The sequence below is a fragment of the Malurus melanocephalus genome, unplaced genomic scaffold (genome assembly GCF_030028575.1).
Source record: "Malurus melanocephalus ecotype Western Australia unplaced genomic scaffold, MMel_1.1 scaffold_3, whole genome shotgun sequence".
Taxonomy (NCBI): domain Eukaryota; kingdom Metazoa; phylum Chordata; class Aves; order Passeriformes; family Maluridae; genus Malurus; species Malurus melanocephalus.
Window position 1 is genome coordinate 4400896 of NW_026623235.1, and position 24387 is coordinate 4425282.

At 37.2% G+C, this 24387-nt stretch overlaps 1 protein-coding gene across 4 annotated transcripts in view; it reads left to right on the plus strand.

Moving 5' to 3' along the window:
• COL14A1 (collagen type XIV alpha 1 chain) overlaps window positions 1-24387 on the plus strand; it is a 111152-nt gene that overhangs the window by 66991 nt on the left and 19774 nt on the right. For all 4 annotated transcript variants that reach the window (XM_057368034.1, XM_057368025.1, XM_057368041.1 and 1 more), the window contains exons 26-40: window positions 1128-1267; window positions 2481-2604; window positions 4140-4283; window positions 6190-6354; window positions 7858-7896; window positions 8124-8262; window positions 10006-10148; window positions 10986-11095; window positions 12300-12458; window positions 16513-16590; window positions 16869-16955; window positions 21444-21497; window positions 21903-21998; window positions 23207-23260; window positions 23708-23761. In XM_057368034.1, the coding sequence (XP_057224017.1) occupies window positions 1128-1267; window positions 2481-2604; window positions 4140-4283; window positions 6190-6354; window positions 7858-7896; window positions 8124-8262; window positions 10006-10148; window positions 10986-11095; window positions 12300-12458; window positions 16513-16590; window positions 16869-16955; window positions 21444-21497; window positions 21903-21998; window positions 23207-23260; window positions 23708-23761 (1586 nt within the window). The remainder of the gene's footprint in view (window positions 1-1127; window positions 1268-2480; window positions 2605-4139; window positions 4284-6189; window positions 6355-7857; window positions 7897-8123; window positions 8263-10005; window positions 10149-10985; window positions 11096-12299; window positions 12459-16512; window positions 16591-16868; window positions 16956-21443; window positions 21498-21902; window positions 21999-23206; window positions 23261-23707; window positions 23762-24387) is intronic.

Below are 24387 nucleotides of genomic sequence, written 5' to 3' on the forward strand. Positions count from 1 at the left end.
GAATGGTTATATATGTGACACTTCCTTTTCCCAAAACTCCTAAACCATACATATTTTGCAACTGAAGCAAACATCCTAGGATAATTAAACTTCAAAAGCAGTGGTATTTTTAAATATGTCTGCTTTAGGTAATGTGAAAAATATGGGCCATGTTAATTCTCTCCTCTTTAAATGCAGACTTTTATTATTTGAACATGTAGTGTTTTGTAAAGAGTCTCGTAATGTTTCTGTGAGAGGAGCATTTTGGTGGAGACTGAGGATCAAATACATCAGCTTGAAGTTGGTGGACCRAACTGGTGTAGAAATTGAGAATTTAACCCTTAATAAGAACAGGGGAAAAATACTTTGTGTATGTGTTTAGAACTGCAAAGTAGCAGATGATGAGGATTTTTGTCATCCAAAGAATAATGAACAGGAAATGAAACATAGAGGTTTGTACCTTCTTGTCCTATTTTCTGGATTTAGATGAGCATCTCTYTTCAAGATGAAATGTGCTGAAAAACATAACTTTGCTTTGAGACAGTTTGCTTCTGACCCCAAGCAATAGACTTGGATTATGTGGAKTGCTGAAGGTTCCCAGTTCCCATGAAAGAATGAGCAACTTCTGTGCAGCTCTTGCAGGCCATTCTGCATAGGAACACACAGAAATGAGATGGGTGAAACCTGCATTGCTCCTGCTCCTGTGCAGTTGAAGGGCATTAGACACTGCAGACCTTAGGGGAACTTTTTGAATGGAATAGTTTCTCAGTGGGAATCTCCACAGGTGAMATTCTCTCATCTTGCTTACTGTGTCTTGCTATGAGTCTGGTATTGTATAAGTTCATATGTGACTTTACTTAAAAACCTAAATAAAACCAGAAATGATTATCCAGACTTTAAAGAACCACTGAAGTGTATTCTGTGATGGGTGATGGGATCTMTTGGTGCAGACAATTCTCCCTTGCAGAGCTCAGCTGGTTCTGCACCTGCACTGAASTCAGTGCCAGCAGGTCTGTTGGCTGGAGCATAAATAGCAAACATTAACCAAGGGCTTTTCATGATAGTTGCATTTTCTTAGGTGATTTATGAGATTTTGTGAGGAGTTGAGTCATTGCTTTCATTCCAACATACTTGCTTTTCTTCCTCAGTGTGCAAAGCAGCCAAAGCTGATCTGGCATTCCTGGTGGATGGGTCATGGAGTATCGGAGATGACAATTTCAATAAGATAATCAGCTTTCTCTACAGCACTGTTGGAGCTTTGGATAAGATTGGTCCTGATGGAACACAGGTAATCATCATGTGCAGACTTAGAGGGTGAATGGACTTGATAGGGCATTCTAGACTAGACCAGAAGTGAAATGAATCAAGAAGTATCTGACATAATTTCACAGTTCCTGTGAAAATATCAGCTGCTCTGGGTCAGCATCTTTTTTCAATATCTTTTTATGCACACTGTATGTTAAAATTCACAATATAAATTTTGGTAGTGTGAAGGCTGAGTATCATTTCAGTCTCCTCTAATTCTAATGACATTTAAGTTTGTTAATACTTTTGCTATTGGTACAAATRGCAGTGTTTATTTATAAATAAGCTAAACATGGCATTGATAAGGAAAATCAAAGGCTCTATTATTTTAAAACACTCACTCTACAAAATCTACAGTGGTTAAAATAAAATTTCCATTGTTCCATTTATATACTTGAGAGATGGTTCAGAACAGATGATTGGAAAATATATTACTGTTCTAAGTGTAACCTGTATAATATGTGGTTTGGGATCTCACTGGAAATTAATTTTAACTTGTCCAAACCCTGAAGAATACTTAGTTTTTACTGTTTCTTGCCATACAGCTATATTTCCAGAATATAGTTAATGGTGCTTCAGAAACTTTGCCACAAGTTTACAYATAATACATACACATAATAGCTCCTTCTAAATCAAGGCACCACTTAGACAATATGTAGTTGARTGTATGCTTTGTGAGTTGTGGGGGTTTAGTGTACAGTATTGTAATACAGGGTCTTAAATCGTGTAGTGTCATATTTGACGGAGGCAGTATTTCAAAATATGTTCCTGAATCTGTTACTTGCTTCAGCCTTGCTCCCTAGCTTATATTTCTTATGTGCAGTTATTAATTTGTGGAGACTGAATAAAATTCCTGCAGTTCTGTGTGTGAATAACTGTACACGTGTGAGCAGCTGTGACCACGATTTTGTTTTTGGGCTCGATTGAGAATGCTTCTGCCAAAGTGGGTATTACTTTTTTCATCCTGTTTGCTGCAAAATGAAACCAGAAAGTGTTAGATGGTTGCCAAGGTTGGAGAGAGTAAAATTAAGCTTTATTTAGTGGAAGCTTTCTTAAAGAGGAAAAAAAAATCTGTCTTCAATTTAAGGATGAAGTAAAGTTACAAGATAAATCCTTGTTTTATATGGTCAGATTCACTTACTTTTTGCTTACACAATGGGTGGTACTTTTGTAATGGGCATCTTCTCTGTGCACAGGTGGCCATAATTCAGTTTAGTGATGATCCCAGGACAGAATTTAAATTGAATGCATACAAAACAAAAGAGACTCTTCTTGAAGCTATTCAGCGAATAGCCTACAAAGGTGGAAATACAAAAACAGGTGAGCRAAGTCATGTTCCTTATGCAGATTTTCCTCCCTGCTGTTCTGTGCTGTATTTCTTTCCCATTTGTGAAGTGGTTTAATTAATCAGTAAGACCAGTGTGGCATCACCACACTGGAGATGAAAGGGTGGGCTCTGAAATTAGAAAGTCTTTTTAATCTGTAGTTTATTCACTTCAGCCCATACTGCTGCATATTCACCCCACTGACCAACAGTGATGACAAAGATCAGARAGTCAGGAGAGGAGCAAGGGAGTAAAAGCAAATTACTTTGGGGGTAGTGGAAGGTGGAATGGGGAGTAGCATGAAATTAGCTTGGCAACTGGGCAGAAAAGTGAGAAAGGGGAGAAGGTAGGAGGGAGCTTGCAGAGCATGTAGAAAACTGGAGAGGGTGGAGGGTCTGTTTGGTAAGAAGCCAGGACAGTAAAGTCTCTGTGGGATGTTTAATATTGGGATGGGGAAAGATGTCTGCTAACTGAATGAGGCTGCATTTTAATTAATACCTTAAGATAGCTCTCTGATACAAATAAATTATAGATGAGGGCTGAAAGGGTTAAAATCTGCTTTAGTTGGAAACTGTAAGTTTTATTGTTTTCAGACTGTGCAGAAATTTCTTGCAGCTGTTGCATTGCATCCAGTCTCAGCATTATCAAAATAACTCATTTTTCATTTACTACAATGGCACTCTCATTTTTTWGTGTAGAAGTGCCCTACAATCCTGAAAAGGAAAGTTTTATTATCTCTAACCCAGCCAGCAGCTAAATGCCACAATGCACTCACTCACTCACTCATGGCCTGCCCCACCCTTGGTGGGATGGTCAGGAGAATCAGAAAAAAAATAAAACTGTGAGATGAGCCAACAATTTCATAATTGAAATAAAGTAAAATGTAGTCGTAATGATAGCAGTGAAAAGGGATATAAGAAATAGAGGGAGAGAAAMCCCAAGAAAAACAGGTGATACTCACCACTTGCTGACCAATGCCCAGCCCATCCCTGAGCAGGGATTTTCCCCTCCTGGCCAAACCCCAGTTTATATACTGGGCATGATGTTCTATGGTATGGAGTATCCCTTTGGCCAGTTTGGGTCAGCTGTCCTGTGTACACCCTTCTCCAGTCTTGTGCAGCTGCACAGGAACTGAGTGTGAGACACTGAAAAGTCCTTGACTCAGGGTGAGCACAGCTTAGCAACAACCAAAACATCATTATCAACATTATCCTCATAGGGAGTCCAAAACTCAGCACTCTACCAGCAACTAAGAAGAATATKAAGTCTATCCCAGCTGAAAACAGGACACCCACACAAATAATGTTTGTGATCTTCACCTTCTAGATTGAAAAATGGATGGCTGAAGCCATTGGAGCTTGAAASTTGATTTGAAAATCAAACTTTTCTAAATCTTGATTTTAATAACTACAGAATGAGCAGATTACTCAGGACACAACAGATTTCTCTTTTTATATATGTCTACTGTGCTATGAGAAGCCAATAGTAAGTCGGTTTATATTACAGTGAATGTTGATTTTTGTGTTACAGGCAAAGCCATTAAACATGCACGAGAAATCTTGTTTACAGGAGAGGCAGGCATGAGAAGGGGCATTCCAAAAGTTTTGGTTGTCATCACTGATGGACGATCACAGGATGATGTGAACAAAGTCTCCAGAGAAATGCAACTAGACGGTAAAATGTGTAGTTTTAACAATTCACATTTTCTTYCTTTCTCATTAATTACATCTGCATAAGTGTGGGCATGAGGTAAGGGGAACTTTTGCTCCAGATTTTCAAGCTTAAAGAAAACAGCAATTGCTGAGAAACAGAATATCACTAGGATATGATTAGATTCTGGATATTTTTGGCAAATAATGGAATTATTTTTCATTTTGGCAGCAGTGCTAAAATCATGTAGTAGTCAATGGAATTGTTCCCAGAATGAAGACGTTGGGGGAATATGATCCTGAGAATCTGGATTGTCATCTATAATGTGTRTCTTGTGATTATGAGCAAATTGAACTATTTTGTTTTCTACACAAGAGGTCTTTTGAAAWTTTTTTTACTGTTTCTGACCTGCTCTCATGTTACACTAATTGCCTCTAGGAATTTTTTTAAAGCTTCAATTTTAGAGCTTTAAGCAGCCCCACCATGTTGTGAGTCTAAGAGTTGGGATAATTGCAGAAGTTTGTATCAAAACCCAGAGGGCACAGTGTGCCACCTGGAATAAAACTAAAGGGTGGAAGAAAAATGTCATCTTCCTTTTAACGTGAGGTGACCTAAAGAGAAATTACATTTSTGCTCTTTATTTGCTTTTAGCTTTAACAGCAATGAAGTTCCCAGTGTGTATCACTGATTTCTAAAATCAAACRTAATTGTCCAGCTTGGCTGCCTCCTTGTTTTGTTGCTAGACACTGAGTGTAGTGGCTTCATAAATAAAGCACGTGACAAAATAGTGGACTTGCTTAACTTGTTTTAAGTAGCAGGCAAGAAAGCCCTGTATTTGTGAATAAATTGGAGTTTGGGTCTAAGCTGAACAAAAAGTGTTGATCTCTCAGGTAAGTCTCACATTTACATTATTAGCTRCTAGGCTGGGAATGACTTCCAGAGAGATGGCACTTTGTGAGGGCTCAGCTGCTGGGATGTGGCACATGGTTCCCCTCTCCCATTTCCCTCTGAGTGCTGTGAGCAGGAGCTGAGGGCATCTGACACAGGGACTGGCACAGAGAGGTGCTGATCTTGGAACAGACACAGAGAYACTGTTATAATGGATTAAGTCAAAGTTTTGTAATGCTGAAAGCTCTGCAGAAGGTGATGAATGCCTCTGGTACTTAGTCAAACTTTAAATTGTTTGACAGGAGTAAATTTGTGACTGAGCCATGCAAGAGCAGGCTATCCATTAACTAKATTCAGCCTGATGTTGAGAGGTTTCATCTCTTCATCTCTTACGGAAAGGAAAATGTTGAAAGACACGTTGATCATTTGTTGCTCCTGAAACATGAAGGGTGCAGTTTCCATTSCATTTAAATCTTCTTCAAGCTCAAATTTCAAGCTCATACTAAATATGTAGAACAGATTCAACCAGTACAGTTAAGCTGCTGATCAAACSAGAATCCATTTACTTCAGTGTTCGCTCATGAGGCAACAGTGGCTTTTAATCATATATATGCTAGTACATGTAACAGAACAAAATCTTTAAAGAATCTGCAGGAAATTAATTTCTCTCCTTTGTATTTATTATGTACTTGATACCTGATATTTTTGTGTAATACTGTATAGCATTAAATTGGAAAAGCATTTAAACACATACTAAAACTTTCAACTACTGAGTAGTCATATATCTTCAAGAACATGCTTAAGATTTAACTTTAATTAACTAATTAAGCATAAATAATCAGAAGAAATATTTCACAGATAATGTAGTTATCTGTGTTAGTTTGGATCATATAAGYGAATTTTCTTGTGCTATAGGATAATAATAAAATGTCCATCTTTGCATCTAATCAGGAAAGGAGCCAGTGCAAATACAGTTGTGTTTGTGTTACATTTTCGCTCTGTAAATGAGTGACTCACAAGAGTGTTCTTTTTTGTTTTACAGGTTTCAGCTTTTTTGCTATTGGAGTGGCTGATGCAGACTATTCAGAGTTAGTTAATATTGGCAGCAAGCCCAGTGAAAGACAYGTCTTCTTTGTGGATGACTTTGATGCCTTTACAAAGATTGAAGATGAGCTGATCACTTTTGTCTGTGAAACTGCGTCAGCAAGTTAGTAATTTTGATTTATGTTTTTTTTCTAAAATAACTGTTAAATATGGGGGGTTGTAACTATTATTTTTAAATAAGACATATTATTGATMTTTTTAATATAATTTACTGCTGATATTATAACTCTAATGTTCATTTCTATAAAGAGATGAAGGTATTGTGATGTCAAAATAATTAATGATTGTTTGCTATAGAGCCAGAATGCAGCCATTGGTTGTCAAAAACTCATTTGAGATGTTTTTGATATTTCAGAATCAAGAGTTAATTATATTTTATTTTCTAGGATATTTTAATCCTCTGTAAGAKTACAGCTAGCTACATTCATTCTTACTCAAGTCACATCCTTAATTAATTAATAGACATCCAATCACTGATGTTTGTATTAGGAAAGTACTCGAGTTGTAGGCTAAGCAAAAGCATAAAACACACTCAAATTCTGAAATCTGTGAGAAAGGCACACTTCAGTCTCTTTATGAAAATTAAGGGAAGACATTCTAGAGCAACACCTAATGATTATAGGTCAGTAATTCACKTGCTTTTATGTGAGTGCCCACAATATATTTCCTTGTATATAAGGCAGGAGGCAGGCACTGTATAGCTGGTATGAATAATCTGTGATTGTGAGGAGTCCTTGTGYACAGGGCTGAGTTATCAGAGCTGGTAAGCAAAAATAATGTTGCTTGTGGACCATCAGTTCTGAGATTTTGACCATGAACTCTATTTTCAATTGTAGAGAGAATATTAAAAACTGACAATACTCAGCAGTGGCATTTATTGGTCACTTGTGCTTGTTTTCTARAAGTGGTCTTCCAATGTGGGTGTCCTGGGGTGCCATAYTTGGTTGATATTCTRCTTTAGGCWTATTGGTTTCCCAGGTCACTTTTCYCGAAGRAGATTAGCGACCTTTCATTYTTASCAAAAGAAATCTATAAACCAGATTTACAACTATTTAAAGTGTGTGCTCTTAACAACTTAAGGACTGTTTGCAATTTTGGTCTCTTTTGCTCATGAATGTTATTGTGAAGTTTGAAAAGGTACAGAGAATGTCAGCTGCAGTACTTAAACTTGAGATGGGCTTAGCCTGGAGAAGCTCACAAGTGGAGAATTAGGGAACACTTGGTTAAACCCCAATACAAAACATACTTTATTTCATGCAGCAGGCAGTGAATTTGTTGCCTCTTTTTTTCAACAAATTTGAATTGCTAAAGAGGTTGTGATGGCAGGTCTATAGGAAGGATTAGACAAATGGACAAGAAATCCATAAAAAAGTATTGTATGGAGCACACAGGTATGTGCGCCTTAATATCCTTGCTACAACCCTTGTGGATCCTGAGGAACATCAACAGAATGGAGCAGAAAGTGGCCAGGTTTCCATGTCCTTCCTAACCAGCATCTCCTTTTGCTGCTGTTGGGGGCAGAGAGCTGAATTTAAGGCTGAGTGCGTGATTGTTCTCAGTGGGACATCTCCTGTATTCTTAAATACATATTTTTTTTCTTTTCCAGCATGTCCACTGGTAGTTAAAGATGGCAATAATTTTGCAGGTACAGTATTTTTATGTTAATTTCATTTTATGTTTCTGATTTATGGAATCATTTTCACTACATTGTTTTCACAATATTACGCAATAAACTTCCCTTCATGCTCACAAGTATTAAACATGTGGAGAATGAAACTATTTCATGCAATAGGCTTTGTCTTTTTTTTTTTTTGTCTCCTCCAATGCAGTATTAATTTAAATTAATAAAATACATATTTTGATACCTTCCAGGATTTAAAATGATGGAAATGTTTGGTTTGGTTGAAAAGGAGTTTTCAGCTGTGGAAGGGGTTTCCATGGAACCTGGTACATTTAATGTTTACCCATGTTACAGACTGCACAAGGATGCTCTGGTATCCCAACCTACCAAGTATGTATTCACATGTAAATACTCAAAAAATGCATGAAAGTGATTTTCTAGTGCAATGAAGAATCCCCCCTGTGAAATTTTACAGTCTTTCCTCAGAGGGGAAGTGATGGAAGCTCTGTTTTTCTGTGAGCAGTGTCAGTTGTATTGGGTTCCTCTCAGTCCAGACCCCACTTCCTATTAAATGATACCAGAGAGAAGCAGTGGCTCTGATGGATTACATGAGGGAAGGTGTAATGAAAAATATTCTTTAGCTGAGATAAATATGGAACTAAAACAGTGGGAAATTGAAGGTTTATATTAGATATCATCTGAGTATGTGATTATCCTTTTTGTCCCAGCTGGAGCTGTAATTCTTGGTGCTGTTTCACATTCTCCTTGTTTTGTTTTCTCCTGGGCCTAGATGGACTGAAATGTTGAGTCATTAGTGTTTCTCACTTCTTTTTCCCTTTCTGCTTCTTTTTAATTGGATCTGCTGCATTTCTGTGCTATTCTCTAGCTGCCACCCCAGCCCAGTCTTACTGCTCCTTTAGGCTTTCACTCCTTTTCATGGTTCAGAGAGCACCTTTCTCTTGATGATCCACAGGTATGTCTGAAAAATACTGCTTGGCTTTGTCACCTCATCTGTGCACTGAATGCCATTAATTTTATCCTCCTTTTTGTGCTCTGTATCCCCAAACTTTGTGTTTAACCCATCCTGCTTATTGAATTGGCTTTCATTCTTTTACAATGGGCACACTGTAAAGGATTTTTTCTTATGCTTATTGAGTTCCCTCTCTTTCTCAATGGGAAATGGACAGCATAACATCACATTTGATCGTCTACTGACACTGTGCAGAATATATTGATGATATATCATCTTGAACTCCCTTTTCAGCAAGATGCACATCTTATATGTGCCAGAAACACTAAGAAGGAATGGGTCATATTTGGGAAAGTAAATTGTTTGAATAACTCTTGAGACTTCTTTCACATCCACTTACTATGATTTTAAGGAGTCAAACTAATTAACATTTAACATGCAGTCAGTTGTCTCAGACACTTGTCCAAATGTTTCACTTTGGGATTTGACAACGAAAAGTTAAATTAAATTGGAAACAATAAATGACGTATTTTTTGAAATTACATAAAATACTTCTTTTATATCATAAACTGCCTCTCTCTTCTGCAAAAATTTTAGGAAAATAGTTTGTATTTCAGTATGTGGATCAGTTCTGACTTCATTTCCTTTTGTATTGGCTTTGAAATGTATAAGCTCCATTCTCTATATTTTATAAARCTTCCTGTAACAGTGTGTCACTCCTAATTTAATCCATTTATAATGGTTTAATGACAAAGGACATGTCTATTGAGACTGGTCTTCAAAACAATTTCCATTTTCATTGTCTCCTAAATCAGACAGTTGAAAAGGTCTTGAGATTGGCTACTGTTTGTTAAAAGCTTTAAATATGATTAATATCAGCTGCACTTGCAACTGACCTCTGACTTGATCTTCAAATTTTTAAAAAAGTTAATTTTTAAGGTAAATTTCGTGAATTTCAAAGGAAATAATAGCTTCTACTTTCTTCATAACTATTCTTTTAGAGTTACCAWGTTGCATAGATTTTGTAAACACTTATATCACTTCTCAGTCTTGATTTATAAGGAAATTTACAGAGTAATAAGAAACATGTCAAGCAAAATTCTGATGACTGAATCACCAGATTTACTGTTGGTTCAGTTTCCAAGACATTATTTCTCTTACAGGTATTTGCATCCTGAAGGCCTCCCTTCTGATTACACCATCACGTTTCTCTTTCGGATACTCCCTGACACACCTCRGGAGCCTTTTGCTCTTTGGGAGATTTTAAATGAATCATATGAACCCCTGGTTGGAGTTATTTTAGATAGTATGTATTTTGTGTCTTACCAGTGATTTTAACTGTGCAAATCATTCGTTCTGTGCCTAGTTTTATTATTGGCAATGTTTCAATCTGCTACCACCTGAATCTTGAAAGGGTTAATCTCTAATGCATGGTTTTTAGATTGAATTTAACTGAGCTTAATTTAGAGTTAGAGTCAAATTTTGAGTTAACTGCTTTAAACTGGATTCCAAAAACCAGTACTAGATGTAATTTTTTGTGAGGTATTAATCTGCTTTTAAAATTTTGGGTACTCTAAATCTGATTCCATCTTGAGTTGAATTCATCTTGACAAATGCCAGTGGTACTGTGAGCAGATGTGGAGGCAGTGCAGTCTGGTGAACAGCAGTTAGAACCACAGACATGAACTCTTGATGGATCTTAATTTCTACTTAGTTTTTCTTTGACAATTGTGAAACAGGGATTATAATTTAGAAGGTTTTAATGTTGAGAAGATGAGAGATACTGTGATAGCTGTTCTTCATAGCTGCCAGCTTGAAAATTAGATGAAAATTAGGCAGTTAGCTGGCTGGAGGAAGAGTTTTTCTTGTCCAGCTCCCACAGAGAACTAATGAGAGAGTAGGACCAGGTAGACCTGGGTGAGGTGGACTCAGAACTATTGGTCCATCCTTCCTGTCAAACCAGCAAAGAGCATTTGTCTGATATAACTTGTTACTTCTAGGTCAATATCTTGCTTATGAATGTGTTTTACTAAGATTTGAGCTGTCATCTTTGGTCTGCTTTGTTAAAAGCAAAATTGACTTTTTCAAATATTGAATCAGGCCTTTTCTTTAACATGGAACCCTTAATTTTGATCTCACACAGATGGTGGTAAAACTCTGACTTTTTTTAACTACGACTACAAAGGAGATTTTCAAACTGTGACTTTTGAAGGTCCTGAAATAAAGAAGATATTTTATGGGAGTTTTCATAAGGTTAGTAATGGCAACAGGGAAAAAAGCACTCTGAATAAAAGCCTGGGAGTTTTTCATGCTTTGAAATCATCTTTTATGAGGTCAGCTACTGCCAAAAGAAGTGTATTTTGCATCACCTACCTTATTGTCACAAGTCTCTTTGCAGTATGAGATTAACATTAAGCACATCACAGTTTTTATCATGAAGCTGATTTGCTCAATTTTCATCTCATACTTTTTGCCTGTGTTTTAGAGTTCATTTAAAAGTGTTTGCTTTGAAAAGTAATTTGTAAATAAATTAGCTTTTCCTTTGAAGATTTGGATTGGCAGTGTCACTCAAAATAAAACATCCAGGAAAAAAAAAATCCTTTTTCATCAGAGTTGTAATTTTAAAATATATTTTAGGTGCCATGCCATGTTGAACTTTTTTTTTTGCTCTTTGAGAACCTGTAACATTCTTTTTGAAAGCAGGTGAAGCAGGGCTGGGATTGTAGCACCTACTTGTTGTGAGGAGTGCTTTTGTTGTTGACTTTTTTCCTGATGTTTGTATCTTTCTTAAAACAAGCAAAGAAAAAACCCCTGAGTGTGCTCTTAACAGGACAGTTGTAGCTAGCTCTCCCTACTGGGAGTGTCTCTGCATCAGTGAGGGAGAAGAGAGTGTGACCAAGGCAGAAGGAAGGGACTTGGTTGCTGTGCTCTGCTTTCTGCACTGCATTTTATGTGATCTCATTTTTTCATTATAAAAACTTCACTATGACAGCTTTTGCTGTCAGTCTATAATTTACAAACTAAATTTTACTGCTTAGTTTTGGCTTTTGCAAGTGGCTGGCTGTAATGGAGAAATCCAATGCTCTGTACAAGGAACAACCACATAAATCAARGGCTCTGTGGGATCTGAGTGGTATATGAACATTGTGTAGAACTTTTGCTGGGATAAATTGTTTACTTACTGAGTAAATTTTGTAAGTTGCCGATTTCTATGCAGATGTTCCAGAATTAGAAAGATAAACTAAATTAATTAAACAGATTAGAATCATAGAATAKTTCAGGTTGGAAGGGAYCTCTAGAGGTCATCCAGGTTATTTGCTTTAGATTGTTCTTTGAGTTTCATTAGCAAACAGGTATTTAGGAGCTCATTTCAAAAAGTGTCCCCCTTTTCCCAAGGAAAGAACATACATATCCCACATGCTCCTTCATATGTTAGAGCACCTTCTCTTTTGCTTAGTTGCATGTTGTTATCAGCAAGACCACGGCCAAGATAATTATTGACTGCAAGCAAGTGGGTGAGAAGACCATTAATGCAGCGGGGAATATTAGTTCTGATGGCATAGAAGTGCTGGGSAGGATGGTGAGATCCAGAGGACCAAGAGACAATTCTGCACCGGTGAGTGGAACCTAACAATTCTCTCAAACRTTTAAAATATCCTAAAAACCAACTCTTTGGGATCTTCACAGTTAGTTTTAACTTGAAGCCAAGTGAATGAATATTTTAAATAAAAAAGTCCCAGCATTTCAGAAATTCTGCAAAAGTCTGCAGTCAACTTGGGCAAAATCTATTTTTTATTATTCCAATAAATGAAATCATAAGATCATCATTGCTGAAATTTTATTCTCAAACACACATGTAAACACAGTTGATACATTCAGATAGTGTTCTAAATTTCATTACACAGAGTAATGCAATGCATAACTCCTTTTCCTGGAATTATTTAAATTTTTTTAAAAAATATTTTGTAATGATTCCCCATGTCTTTTATTCCCTCTGATTCTTATTTTTGGCCTTTAGCTCACTGTCTGTTCAYTAAACAATTGAACTGGTTTGGCACAGATGATCCCTAAAAGCTTCCATCTTAGTGTACCTAGCTCTTTTATAATATAAGAAATTTTAGGTGTGAAAGATCTCTCCCCTCCCYGACTTTAAGTGCTCATTTATTCTTCAGAAATTATTCTCCTAGAAGCAGTAATTGATTATTTGTTTTGCATGACAACCAATAGGAGTTTTTCCATTTTGTTTTGTTTGAGGGTTTTGACTTTTTTTGGTGCATAGTAGTGTTTGCTAATTTTCTTTGAACTTTCTTGACCTGGAATGAATTTAGCAGAGAATGTGAACCTTGAACCAAGGCTCAATTTAAATAGGAACAACATTTCAAATATGAATTTACTTGTTAATATATGAAAATACACTTGTTTAGTGCGAAATAAGCCCTCAAAAATATGTCTCTGTACAAAAAAAAAAGAGGAGCTTTTAAGACTCAGACTGATGGATAATAATTATATGAAGTCTGTAAAGACAATTACACAGAGAAACCTTTGTAGTCACATTCCGATAGAAACAGAAAAAGACAGACTTAGGAAAGCTTGAATTAGAGAAGGCTTTGTAAAGAAGTGGAAAGAAATGTGTCTTTTGTTAGAACCTAAGATTCTGTGCAAGAAAATTCAGACTGCCCACTCACTAAAAAATTTGATTTTGCTCAAATGAACTGCAGAACTGACGTAAGACTAGAAATGTGTAGATGAAGATGAAAATTCTTAGTAGTGTTAAACTCTCKTCGAGTATTACCAGATACACCAAATTAGAAGCAAATCAACCAAACACCCAAATATCATGCTTTAAAGTCTCCATTCTACACAGTTTATTTAAATTGAGGAGTACTTCTGTGAATAGTCACATTTAAGACACGAGTGAGTTGGTTTCCTGCTCCAAAACTTGGAGGATATCAAAGCAATCAARTAGGTGGCAGGATAGAGGTTCTTAGAACAGCTACTACATAAGCAGATCTCTCAGTCTTAGAGATGCTTATTACATAAAATAAAAGAAAGCAGGCAGTTATTTTGGAATAAAATTGTGGATTTTTTTCTAACTGTATTCCCATGGAACAGTTAAGCATTCTTGGAATGTTTTTAGTGTTTTTTTTTAAATAAATCAGTACAGTGTAGCCATTTGATTTTTGCCAGACGTTTCATTTTTGAGGGAATATAATTGTACCAGAGGTTTTTTTCCCATCAATGTATATGGTGTGCAATGGTAAAATAACAGGCAGAGATAGATAGAGATAGATAGATAGATAGATAGATAGATAGATAGATAGATAGATAGATAGATAGATAGATAGATAGATAGATGGATTGATAGATAGATAGATTGATAGATAAAATGAATGAACAAAAAGGGGATTTTCAGCTAAAGGTGCCTAACCCTTTTCACATTCATGAATAATGAGCCATCTCTGGATTAGATTGTAGCCAGAGCACTGAAACCTGACTGGGACATGCAGCCAGTAATGTTTTCTATTCTTTCAGTGGGATTTAATGAAAAGTCCATCTTTAAAACATTATTTACAATTCACAGACCTTCTCTTTCTTGATGTTTTCTCCCGTTTGAGCTTTAATTTGTTTGCCTGCATGTACTGTTAAGAKTATTATCTAACATAGTCTGCTGTTGAGAAACCTTTGCAGAGCTGTGGCCTGGTCAGATGAGGACAGGTAGACTTTTCCACCTCGCTGATTCTGCTTGCAGGGTTGGATATTTAGGAAGCAAAATCGCTGTGAATGCAGAGTGTTGTGAATAAATGTTTACCAGTAGCAAAGAAAGCTTTGTTTTGGGTTTTAGCTTGAGTCAGAACAACCCACATAATATTTTAAGAAAAGGATACTGAGTCATTCAACAYTTGGTTGGTGAATACAGCATTTCAGAAAATGTCTGTTTGCTCTTTAATTTACACCAACATCCTTTATTGCTATGGATGTCCAGATTGCCAAGTCCAGGGACAATGAATGCGTGTACATGACTGTGTAGGACTGTAGGAACTTTGCCAATGCTGTCATCCTTCCATTTTTCAGGATAACAAAACAGCTTGGGATGGACTGGGTTATGGGAAAAAAGGGCAATGCAACTCAACTTCTGAACCTGAGCTGCTCTCTGCACAACCAGCTCAGGTGTTGCTGCACCCYGATTCTGGGATGTCTGATTTGCCAAAGGGCAGTGTCCTGCAAATGCCCAGGGTTTTCTGTGTCCCAGAGCAGAGTGTGCATGCACACTCATCTGCTGCTGTGCTCCAGCTCCTGAGGCTTCTTGGAGCTGATGTCCTGGGGATGTGTAGCAAAGGAGGCATCTAAGTGGCTCTACATGGAGCCAGCTTCCATTTGACACACACATGGACACTTGCTGGGCTCAGRGTGGATCTCCATGGAGCCAAACTGAGAGTCCAAAAGCTGCCTTCATGCTGCACCTCATCTGCCTGAGGTCTTTAGCATGGTGCCAGCTCATGTGGGTCTGCATCTGCAGTACAGAAAATCCACAAAGCAGCTAATCTGCTGCAGGTGAGAAGAATGGCTATTTATATGAAAGTATGCCTTTATTTGAAATGTAATATTTGACTTTTCTAAGAAAAAAAAATGAGGCAAACCTGAAGGTGCACATATGTAGTTCATTTAAACAGCTTTAGAAGCAATGCAGTATTAAGAAAATTTTAAAACTCATTCCTCTGTTCTGATCTTAAAATAATGCCACTGAAAATAACGGGAACAAACCCAGAGTTCTATCTCTAGCAGTTCCTCGAATTTTTTAACATGTGGGGTTAATTTAATGGGATGTTCTGTTCCATACACTTCTATATTCAATATGCACATAAACAAGGCATGGAAAAAGAATAGAAATAGAAACAGAAGAAAGCTTCATCCCTCTAGACCCCTTTGTTCAGTCAAGACTGTAAAGGAGATAATTGGTTTTACTACTGAGTCCTATTTAGTATATTGTTTCTGAATATCYAGCAGCTGCTATTTTTAGCAAATGTGTGTGTTCTTGCAGATTAAATTCTTGTCCAAACCATGTTCCCAGACCTGTGATGGGAATTYTCTGCCCAATGTTGTCATGTGTTGAGCAAGCTTTTCTCCATTCTTAAGCTATCATTGCCTGGGGATAATACAGATAAGAGAGGGCATATTCTAAAGTAAAATTAAACTGGAAAAAATGAGCAATATTATTTGTGGCTCAGCTCCAGTGTAAGTAATAGTCTACAGGAGACYTTGTCCCAGATAAAATCTGAACAGYGGACCASAGGGTTAAGAGGAATCATTCAGAGAAGCTGAGCTCTCTTCTGCCTCACTCTTGAATGTCTTCCTTGCTTTTAAAAGAWACTGGAAGGAACCACTGGGCAGAATAAGGAATTTAAACAAGGAGTAGGGGATAATTCAACAAATGCATGCAGCATTTAACMCTGAACAGTTTTGCTCAATTCAACTCWGATGAGTTGGTTAGACACATWTTTGGTAAAAGCAGTGGATTTACCATTTAAATGTGACATTTGTGGTTTGCTGCTTGAAGTCAAAAGACTTTGTCTGAGTGCTTGAATTGAGGTGGCTTTGCTTGCTGATGGCTCCATTTTGCACTGATCTGACACCTATCAGTCACATTTTATATCACCTTTCTTTTGAAACAGCTGCAGTTACAGATGTTTGACATTATTTGYGCTACCTCATGGGCCAATCGAGACAAATGCTGTGAACTTCCTGGCTTGGTAAGAAGCCTCTTTCAAGGTAGAATTTATCTTTTATTTTCTACTTTATTGAGATAAATGTTTTATTGGAAATGGATGCTTAAAAGTTTTCCAAAAATCCCAGCTGTCCTTGGATTAGTTGTCATTTTGAAAGTCAATGAGATGTATTTTTCTAAGTCAAGTAGGTTCTTTTGGGTACTATGTCTTAGACTATACTAAATACTATGTCTTAGATTGATAAAATAGCTAACATTYGAAGTTCTGGACATCATTCTCCTCCTATCTTAATCTTTTCATAGAGAGATGAGGAAAATTGTCCTGCCCTTCCTCATGCTTGTTCCTGYTCAGAAGCCAATAAGGGTCCCCTTGGACCTCCTGGACCTCCGGTAAGGTTTTGTTCAGCTTTGTYGTGAACTGTACCAAATAGTCCACTGGCCACCTTTATTCCAAAACATGTGAATATGCTGCCAATGTATAACTAATGGGGTTAATTTACACTTCCAGGTGTTGGTAAAGAGATAAATTTATATTCAATTTATATCAAGATGCTATAAATCATGTAAAGAAGTACCATGCTGGAGCAGTTGGGATATTGTTTAGACCTGGAACCCTTTTACCTGTGTGTAGCATTAGTAGATATGTCATGGTGCCATTTATTTTCAAATTTTTAATCACCTGCTYTCTGTCTACTCTAGCACAGGTATATTAAATTTAGCTTCGAGTTTAGCTGTCTGAAATGCTCAGTTTACAGTATTCTTATCAATTAAAGATACGGAGCATGACAATGSCACTTGTGTGATGAAAGAAGACTTTTCTGTCTTAAAAGCCCTACATAAGTACAATATTTATTGGAAAGCAGAACTGGAAGTTCTTCTGAGAGTTCTTAGAGACAGAGGGGTATCCAAAAGCTATGAAGGGAAGAGAGAAYGAAATAATCTGCCTTTGTGGAAAGCTGGATTAATTTTTTTTAAATTTTCCRGTGAATGATGAAATGTACACTGTTACAACTTTTACGTACTCTTAGTGGTGTTATTYTGATGGCACTCATTAAGAGTTTGCTGTGTAMATGTTAGGTAGGTGTTTATCTAAGYTCCTTGTGTAAYCAGTGGAACTAAATAGTCTCTTCTAGAAAATAGTTATTCAACTTTTCCTTCTATGTCAGTGTAGTATCTTAGATGGAATAAATCTCCTTTCTCTTCATTGGCTTGTGGAAACTCAGAGAATTAATTAGACCAGACAATGGGGATTAAGGCCACTAAACCTTGAGGACTCAATCTCGCATCCCAAGGCTGTTTTTTATCAATTTAGAAAAGGTACAGGCTCTGTTTGCAATGGTCCATTATTGGTTTGGTTTACAAGAATCTTGACTGGGGTATTTGTGGAATGGTCATGTGTTTTTTCTGTCACAACCAGATAAATCTGATTGGCATCTTAGGGCTGCTTGCTAAGTGAGTTTGAGAYAAGGCTCTAATTATGGCATTCACAAAGTAGGTCCTAGCAGACATCGATCCTACTGACAACTTAGTCTTTCTGCAAGAACTGTTCTTCATGCTCTGGTACAAAAACCTGGGAAGAAAATCAAGAGGATATTCACTGACGAGCTGTATCTTGAACAAGGAGAAATTATTCTGTTCTCCTATTTGAATATAGGTTACAAATCAAGTATGGATTAAAGTTTTTAAATGTGTATTTTAGCATTCGGTTTGTGTTCTATAAAAAAGACAATGGGATAATTGACATAAAAATGTCACTGAAATTGAGTAGTTTGACCACATTTTAAAGTAAAATGAAAAATGTTTGAAAATTATTTGACTGGAAGGATGTTACTATAGTTCAAAAGATACGTGGATCAAGAATTGCTAAAGTTTAACCCAGCAGTAAAATAATGTGCTCCTATGTATTGCATTTAGGATTAACAATRTTTTGAATAGCATAGTGCCAGGCAAGAGGAAGCTTAAAATCAAGCAGAAAAATCACTGCCAAGGCAGGGAAATATGCAATTCTGGAACTCAGCTCTTTGCCAGATAGTTTGATGGCATAGCATTGAAAAAAAAGAAAAAAAAAAAAAATCAAGGCCTACAGGAAAGCAGAGCAAAAGAATAGTCAGTGTTCATCTCTGCACCAACCAAAAGTCAGAAAGTCACATGTGCTATGTCTGGTCAGGAATGCTCCAAGCCATTAAAATGTCATGTGACTTTTCTCTAAGCCAAGGGTTCTTCTGTTTAAGAGATCAGGATTCTACCATGTAGCCAGTTTTAGACATTAGGCTGAAAATGCTCCAAATAAAAGGCTTCCATTTGTTTGGGATAGTAACTCTAGAAAGAATTTTGAACCTTTTAGTAAATGCGTCACTTCGGGTAAGACAAAATGTTGTTTAGACTTGAGATTATCTGGCAATTTTCACCATGGGACACTGTTTTTATGGCTTCATCTTTGGCAGAATTTGATCCTGCTGCCTGAATTTCCCCACACAAAGTAAAAATGAGATATCACAGAAAACTAATGCCTGCTTTTGAAAGGAATGCAGCACAATTAAAGAAGGTGAAGGACAAAAACATTGAAGGATTGGAGAAGTTTAATTGCAAAAMCAAACCTTTCAGTGTTTCATAGGTTTTGACTATTAAAAAGAAATTAGGAYGTGTCTTGATAATAGTTGATTAAGACCCATTTCGGGGGGAAAGCACTGTCTACTAAGAAGTTATTCAAAATAAGGGAAGAAGGCATAACCAGAATTTTTGGCCAGAAAAAGAAGAAGCATAAAACCAAAAAATTTKAAATTAGTCACACAAACTTAGTAGTGCTGTAGAATAACCACCAAATTAAGATCATTATAAAAATGAGGGGGCCTCTTCYGATGTTTTCATCTTAAATAAATGCTGTTCTGGAATCTCTGCTTTTACCRAGAAGGTTACTGGGTTCAAAAGCTTGACAAGTGTACCAAATTCAGTGTGAATTTGAAAGCATATGGTTTAATGGCTCAGCATCAGKCTATCTGTAAGTATATATTCTTAGTTAAAAGGTAGTCTGTTTCTGAGAACAAAATRKGAGAAAACTGTGAGTTGGTTTATGYTAAAAWGTTGCAGTTATTGTGCTGAGGAATTTTTATTCTCAGAGTTAGAAGTAAGACAGAGGAAGGAGAAAGGACAGTGAGCTGGAATGCAGAAATACGAGTATCTGGAATTTTGCAACTGGCAGTTGGAACTTGGTTCTGTGGAGAATGTGGGATGAGATTTTAGGGGCAGAACTGGCCATGGTGGAAGGAGTCATGTCCATAGAGCTGTGGGATGGAAAAGAGGAGAGAGGCAGTGGAAAATTGTTCTGTGATCACACATGTGAAGACCATATCATGACACCTTCACTGAGAAGCAACAGTACTCTGGTATTTCCAGATTTCTGTTACTGGCACTCCTATTTAAAGACTCACAGACACTGCACATTTCTATTTTTATATCTTTAACTGCTGTTATTTTTGTAAATACTTATTATGGTGCCTAAAAGTGCTATTCAGTTATGGTGTCTAGTACTACAAGGTCCTTTCTGAGTACAAAGATGGGCARAATACCTGTAAAACTCATATTTCAAGAGTTTAAGCAATATATTCAGATGGGAGAAGAGGGAAATTGATGTGGGGGAAAAAAAGTGAAAAAATTATTTATGCTTTCCTAGAACAGAAAGCACATGTAGATGTTTTTGCAAAACACATTCATGGCAGCCATCCATAGATGTATGGTACTCCAGTGTCTCAGATGATAGTAATAAAAGAGGTAGCAGTTGGTTAAGAAATGATGAACAGATGTAGGCATTGCTGAAGAATGCAAAAAAGAGAAAATTGTCCAAAAGAACATTTTATCTAAGAAAAGCTATGAATTAAACCATGGTGAAGGTCTAGTAGGCTCTGGAGTTTTCCTTCCTGAAAACTATTCCTGAACAGAACTGTTTATGTTGGAAAAGACCTCTGAAGCAATCAAGTYCAGCCATTAACCAAGCACTGCCAAGTCTGTCACTAAACCACGTCCCCAAGTGCCACATCTACACGTTTTTTAAACTCCCCCAGGGATGGTGACGGCACCACGTCCCTGGACAGCCTGTTCRAGTGCTCAACAACCCTTTTGGTGAAGAAATATTTCCTAATATCCAGTCTAAACCTCCCCAGGTTCAACCTGAGGCCATTTCCTCTCATCTTGTCMCTTGTTACCTGGGAGAAGAGCCTGACCTCCACCTGGTCACACCCTCCTCTCAGGCAGCTGTAGAGAGAGATAAGGTCTCCCCTGAGCCTCCTTTTCTCCAGGTTAAATACCCTCAGCTCCCTMAGCTGCTCCTCATCAGCTCCAGACCCTTCACCAGCTCCACTGCCCTTCTCTGGACACACTTCAGCCCCTCAATGTCTTTTTTGAAGTGAGGGGCCCAGAACTGGACACAGAATTTGGGATGTGGCCTCACCAGTGCCAAGTACAGGGGAACACTCACGACCCTGGTCTTGCTGACCACACTGTTTCTGATCCAGGCCAGAATGCTCTTGGCCTTTTTGGAAAGTCAGCCTTCAACAATGTGATTTTGGTGAGAACAGACAGATGTGCAGGAGGTTTCAGCAACTGAAAGGGAACCCGTGGCCGCATTCAGTGTTATTTTGATTCTTATGTAGTGTGCATTCTTGGCTCTAGAAAGCAGCCACATCTGTGTTTAAATCTGTTCCTGTGTATGGCCACAATTAAGTATGTTTTCAGTTAATTACTCCAGTGGAAGGATATTGACAGGATATTTACTGATTCTTGAACGCTGATTCAAGAACAGGAAGAATCTGTTTGGGCTTCTCTGGATTTCATTTCTGCTTGAGAGTTTTGGTTTTCAGTGAGTCCCGTGCTTGTGCTTTTCAGGGTGGTCCAGGTGTCAGAGGTGCCAAAGGTCATCGTGGTGATCCAGGTCCAAAGGTAATTTRTACAGCATTCTACATTTGACAGATGCACAGGTTCTTGGTTTATCTCTGCTGCATGGAGACCTTGAAATGAATTCCAGATAATATCTGGGGGTTTTTTTTGAGGGGAGAGCATAGTGAAATGTGATTGGCATTTGCAGAGGCTCTTTTCAAAACAATTACTTGTCCTGTTTGTTCCTTGATAAAAGATATAAAATTCAGAATGCTGCTTTCACAGCATAAATCACCCTTTTTWAAAGTATATATAAAGAAACCAGACAGTTTTAAATTGAACCCTAACTGCTCAATCATGTTAACTCATATTTCATATGTTTTTGAGTCTATTGGAATTTAATTCTTCAAACAGAAGCTGCGTTTGTCCATATGATAAGAGTTTAACTTATGTCCTGTGCTACTTTAGGGACCAGATGGACCTCGAGGTGAAATTGGTGTTCCTGGACCGCAAGGACCTCCAGGACCACAAGGACCCAGTGGACTTTCTATTCAAGGGCTTCCAGTGAGACYTAAAAAATCAATAGGCTTTTTCCTGTGATCTTTTAAACTGCAAATAGCTTAGACTAGACTGAAATWGCTTTTAATGTTGTGATCAGAATCTGAATTTCAATATTTGAGATGAAATCACAGATGTGGGTTTGACCTCTAGCAAACATGGGTTCAATGCCAACATTTCTGGTTTTTTATTTTGATCTCTAGTCAGCTGAAAGTATTTGATCACAGGTTGAATATGACCTGGGTATTAGCATCCAAGCCTGGAGTCAAGTGGAAATAAATTGCAGTGGGGGTTGTGACATGGCACCAGACCAAAATGTTAATATTTTATCTTTTTCTGGTTGTGGTACTGCTCATTGCAGATCAGTTCTGACTTGAAAGGTGTACCCAATCAAGAACACCATGTTCTCTGCCAAAATGAAGCAATAACATTCATTAAAATATAAAATCTATCATCAGAGGAAGTGATTAGGGCTGGAGTTTTCAAGGTTGTTGTGAAATAAGTCACAGAATTTCATCATAAAGAAAAATTGTCAGAATAATGAACCAACAACACTTAGCTTGTTTCATACACCTCTTCAGCAGATGGGYACAGACTTGCCTAGAAAGGGTGTATTTTTCTGCTAGATTTTTTTTTTCAAAATTTACTACATTGCAATACAATTTCATCTTTTTTTCCAGTCTCTATGAGACTGCTGTACAGTATAATGGTTTACCAAAGCTATATATTCTTGATGATGTTGTCATAGAGAATACTACAGAGTAATTATGAGTAGATATTTCATAGAGAAATTGTCTCTMTATAAAAGTTAAAGTTAGTTTATTGTCTAGAAAAGTAGATTTTCTCGTGCACATGTTCTGTGGAAACATTTCTAATTTCCATAGAAAACCCTTCTTTTCATCGCTATAGGAGACACTTCTTAGACCTGAAGTGAAACAGATTCCTTTTTTTTTTTTTTTTTGGTAACAAAGTTGCTATAGTATGTAAGATTAATTATGAACTCTTTTAAAAATTAGTTTTATTTGCTGTATCTGTAACTTCTACATTTGTGTTTTTTTCAAATAAGAGTTTGTATATTTGCTTTCAGTAGGAAGAATAGTCTGTTTTCTTATTGGTTGCTTTGTTGGGTTTTTTTAAAAGAAGCTGAAAGGAACTATTAAAAGTAGAAGAGTAACCATATATTTGATTTACTGTGTGTGATTCTTTATTTGCAGGGGCCACCAGGTGAAAAGGGAGAGAAGGGAGATMTTGGTTTTCCAGGCCTGCAGGTATTCCTTGTTGGATAACTTGTCACTTACTAGGTTTGAATGTTGMATTGACATCCTTATGAGTTTAGGGCACATATTCAAAGTGCTGAGAAATGTGTTGTTGGGGTGCATTTGAACAGAGGCTTAGTAAGAGGAGGAATACAGATATGCTGGTGTACAGCATACCCTAGGCCTGAAGAACTGGTTATTTTCTTGTTTATCACTAAAATTGTGTCTTTGTACAATCAACACCTCTTCATTTTTACAGTATGGGTTTACCCATCTCTCGTTTCACAGAAATACCTTCTTTATTGAATTTCTTCTATGGCCCTACCCATAATGCAGTTCCTTAGTTTCATTTATCCAAAACATTGATCCAAAAGCATATCATTCAGTTTCACTGGAAAATGATTTAGTTGAATTCTGTTAATTTTATCTCCCCATTTGCTCTCCCTTTATAATGCTTAGGGTGTCCCAGGAGCATCAGGTTCACCAGGAAGAGATGGAGCTCAGGGTCAAAGGGTAAGGTAAAATGAATGCGTTTTACATGCCTTTTGTTTCCATTCCATAATGGATATKTTTCCCAACATGGCTGATTTATTATGACTAATGTCATCTCTGTCTTTTCTGGAGATCATCCCTCTGTGCCAATCAGCTCAGGAGGGTGGACATCCTTYTGTGTGGTGATGAAGGTTGAGCTGTACCTGATGTGTGATGGGACCCCTGCACGAGGCCCGTGCTTTACGCATTTGATAGAATTTGGTGTCACTTGTGTTCAGCACTGCCAATTAATCTCTTKGCTTATATGTTTAAAATTAGATGGTTGTTAAATGGTACATAATTGCAGTCCAAGGCAATGATCTAAATTTGCTTTTCAGCTAATTAACGAGTAGCAGAGACAACAGACTACAAGGGAATTTAATGTTGTATGTAGAATGAGACCTGTAGAAACTGTTCACATGAGGAAAAGGTGGAAAATAATAACAAAATTTAGTCAACCTTATTCTGCTTCTGGTAAAACAACTAAACATACAGTCTGTCTAGGAGCCAGTAAAAGAAAATTTATATTCATTTGTGCAGCTAAGCCTGTAAGTCCTCCTCTTTGTCTCCTTGGGGAGACTTCTGTTTCATTCTTAGTCAGGCACTGG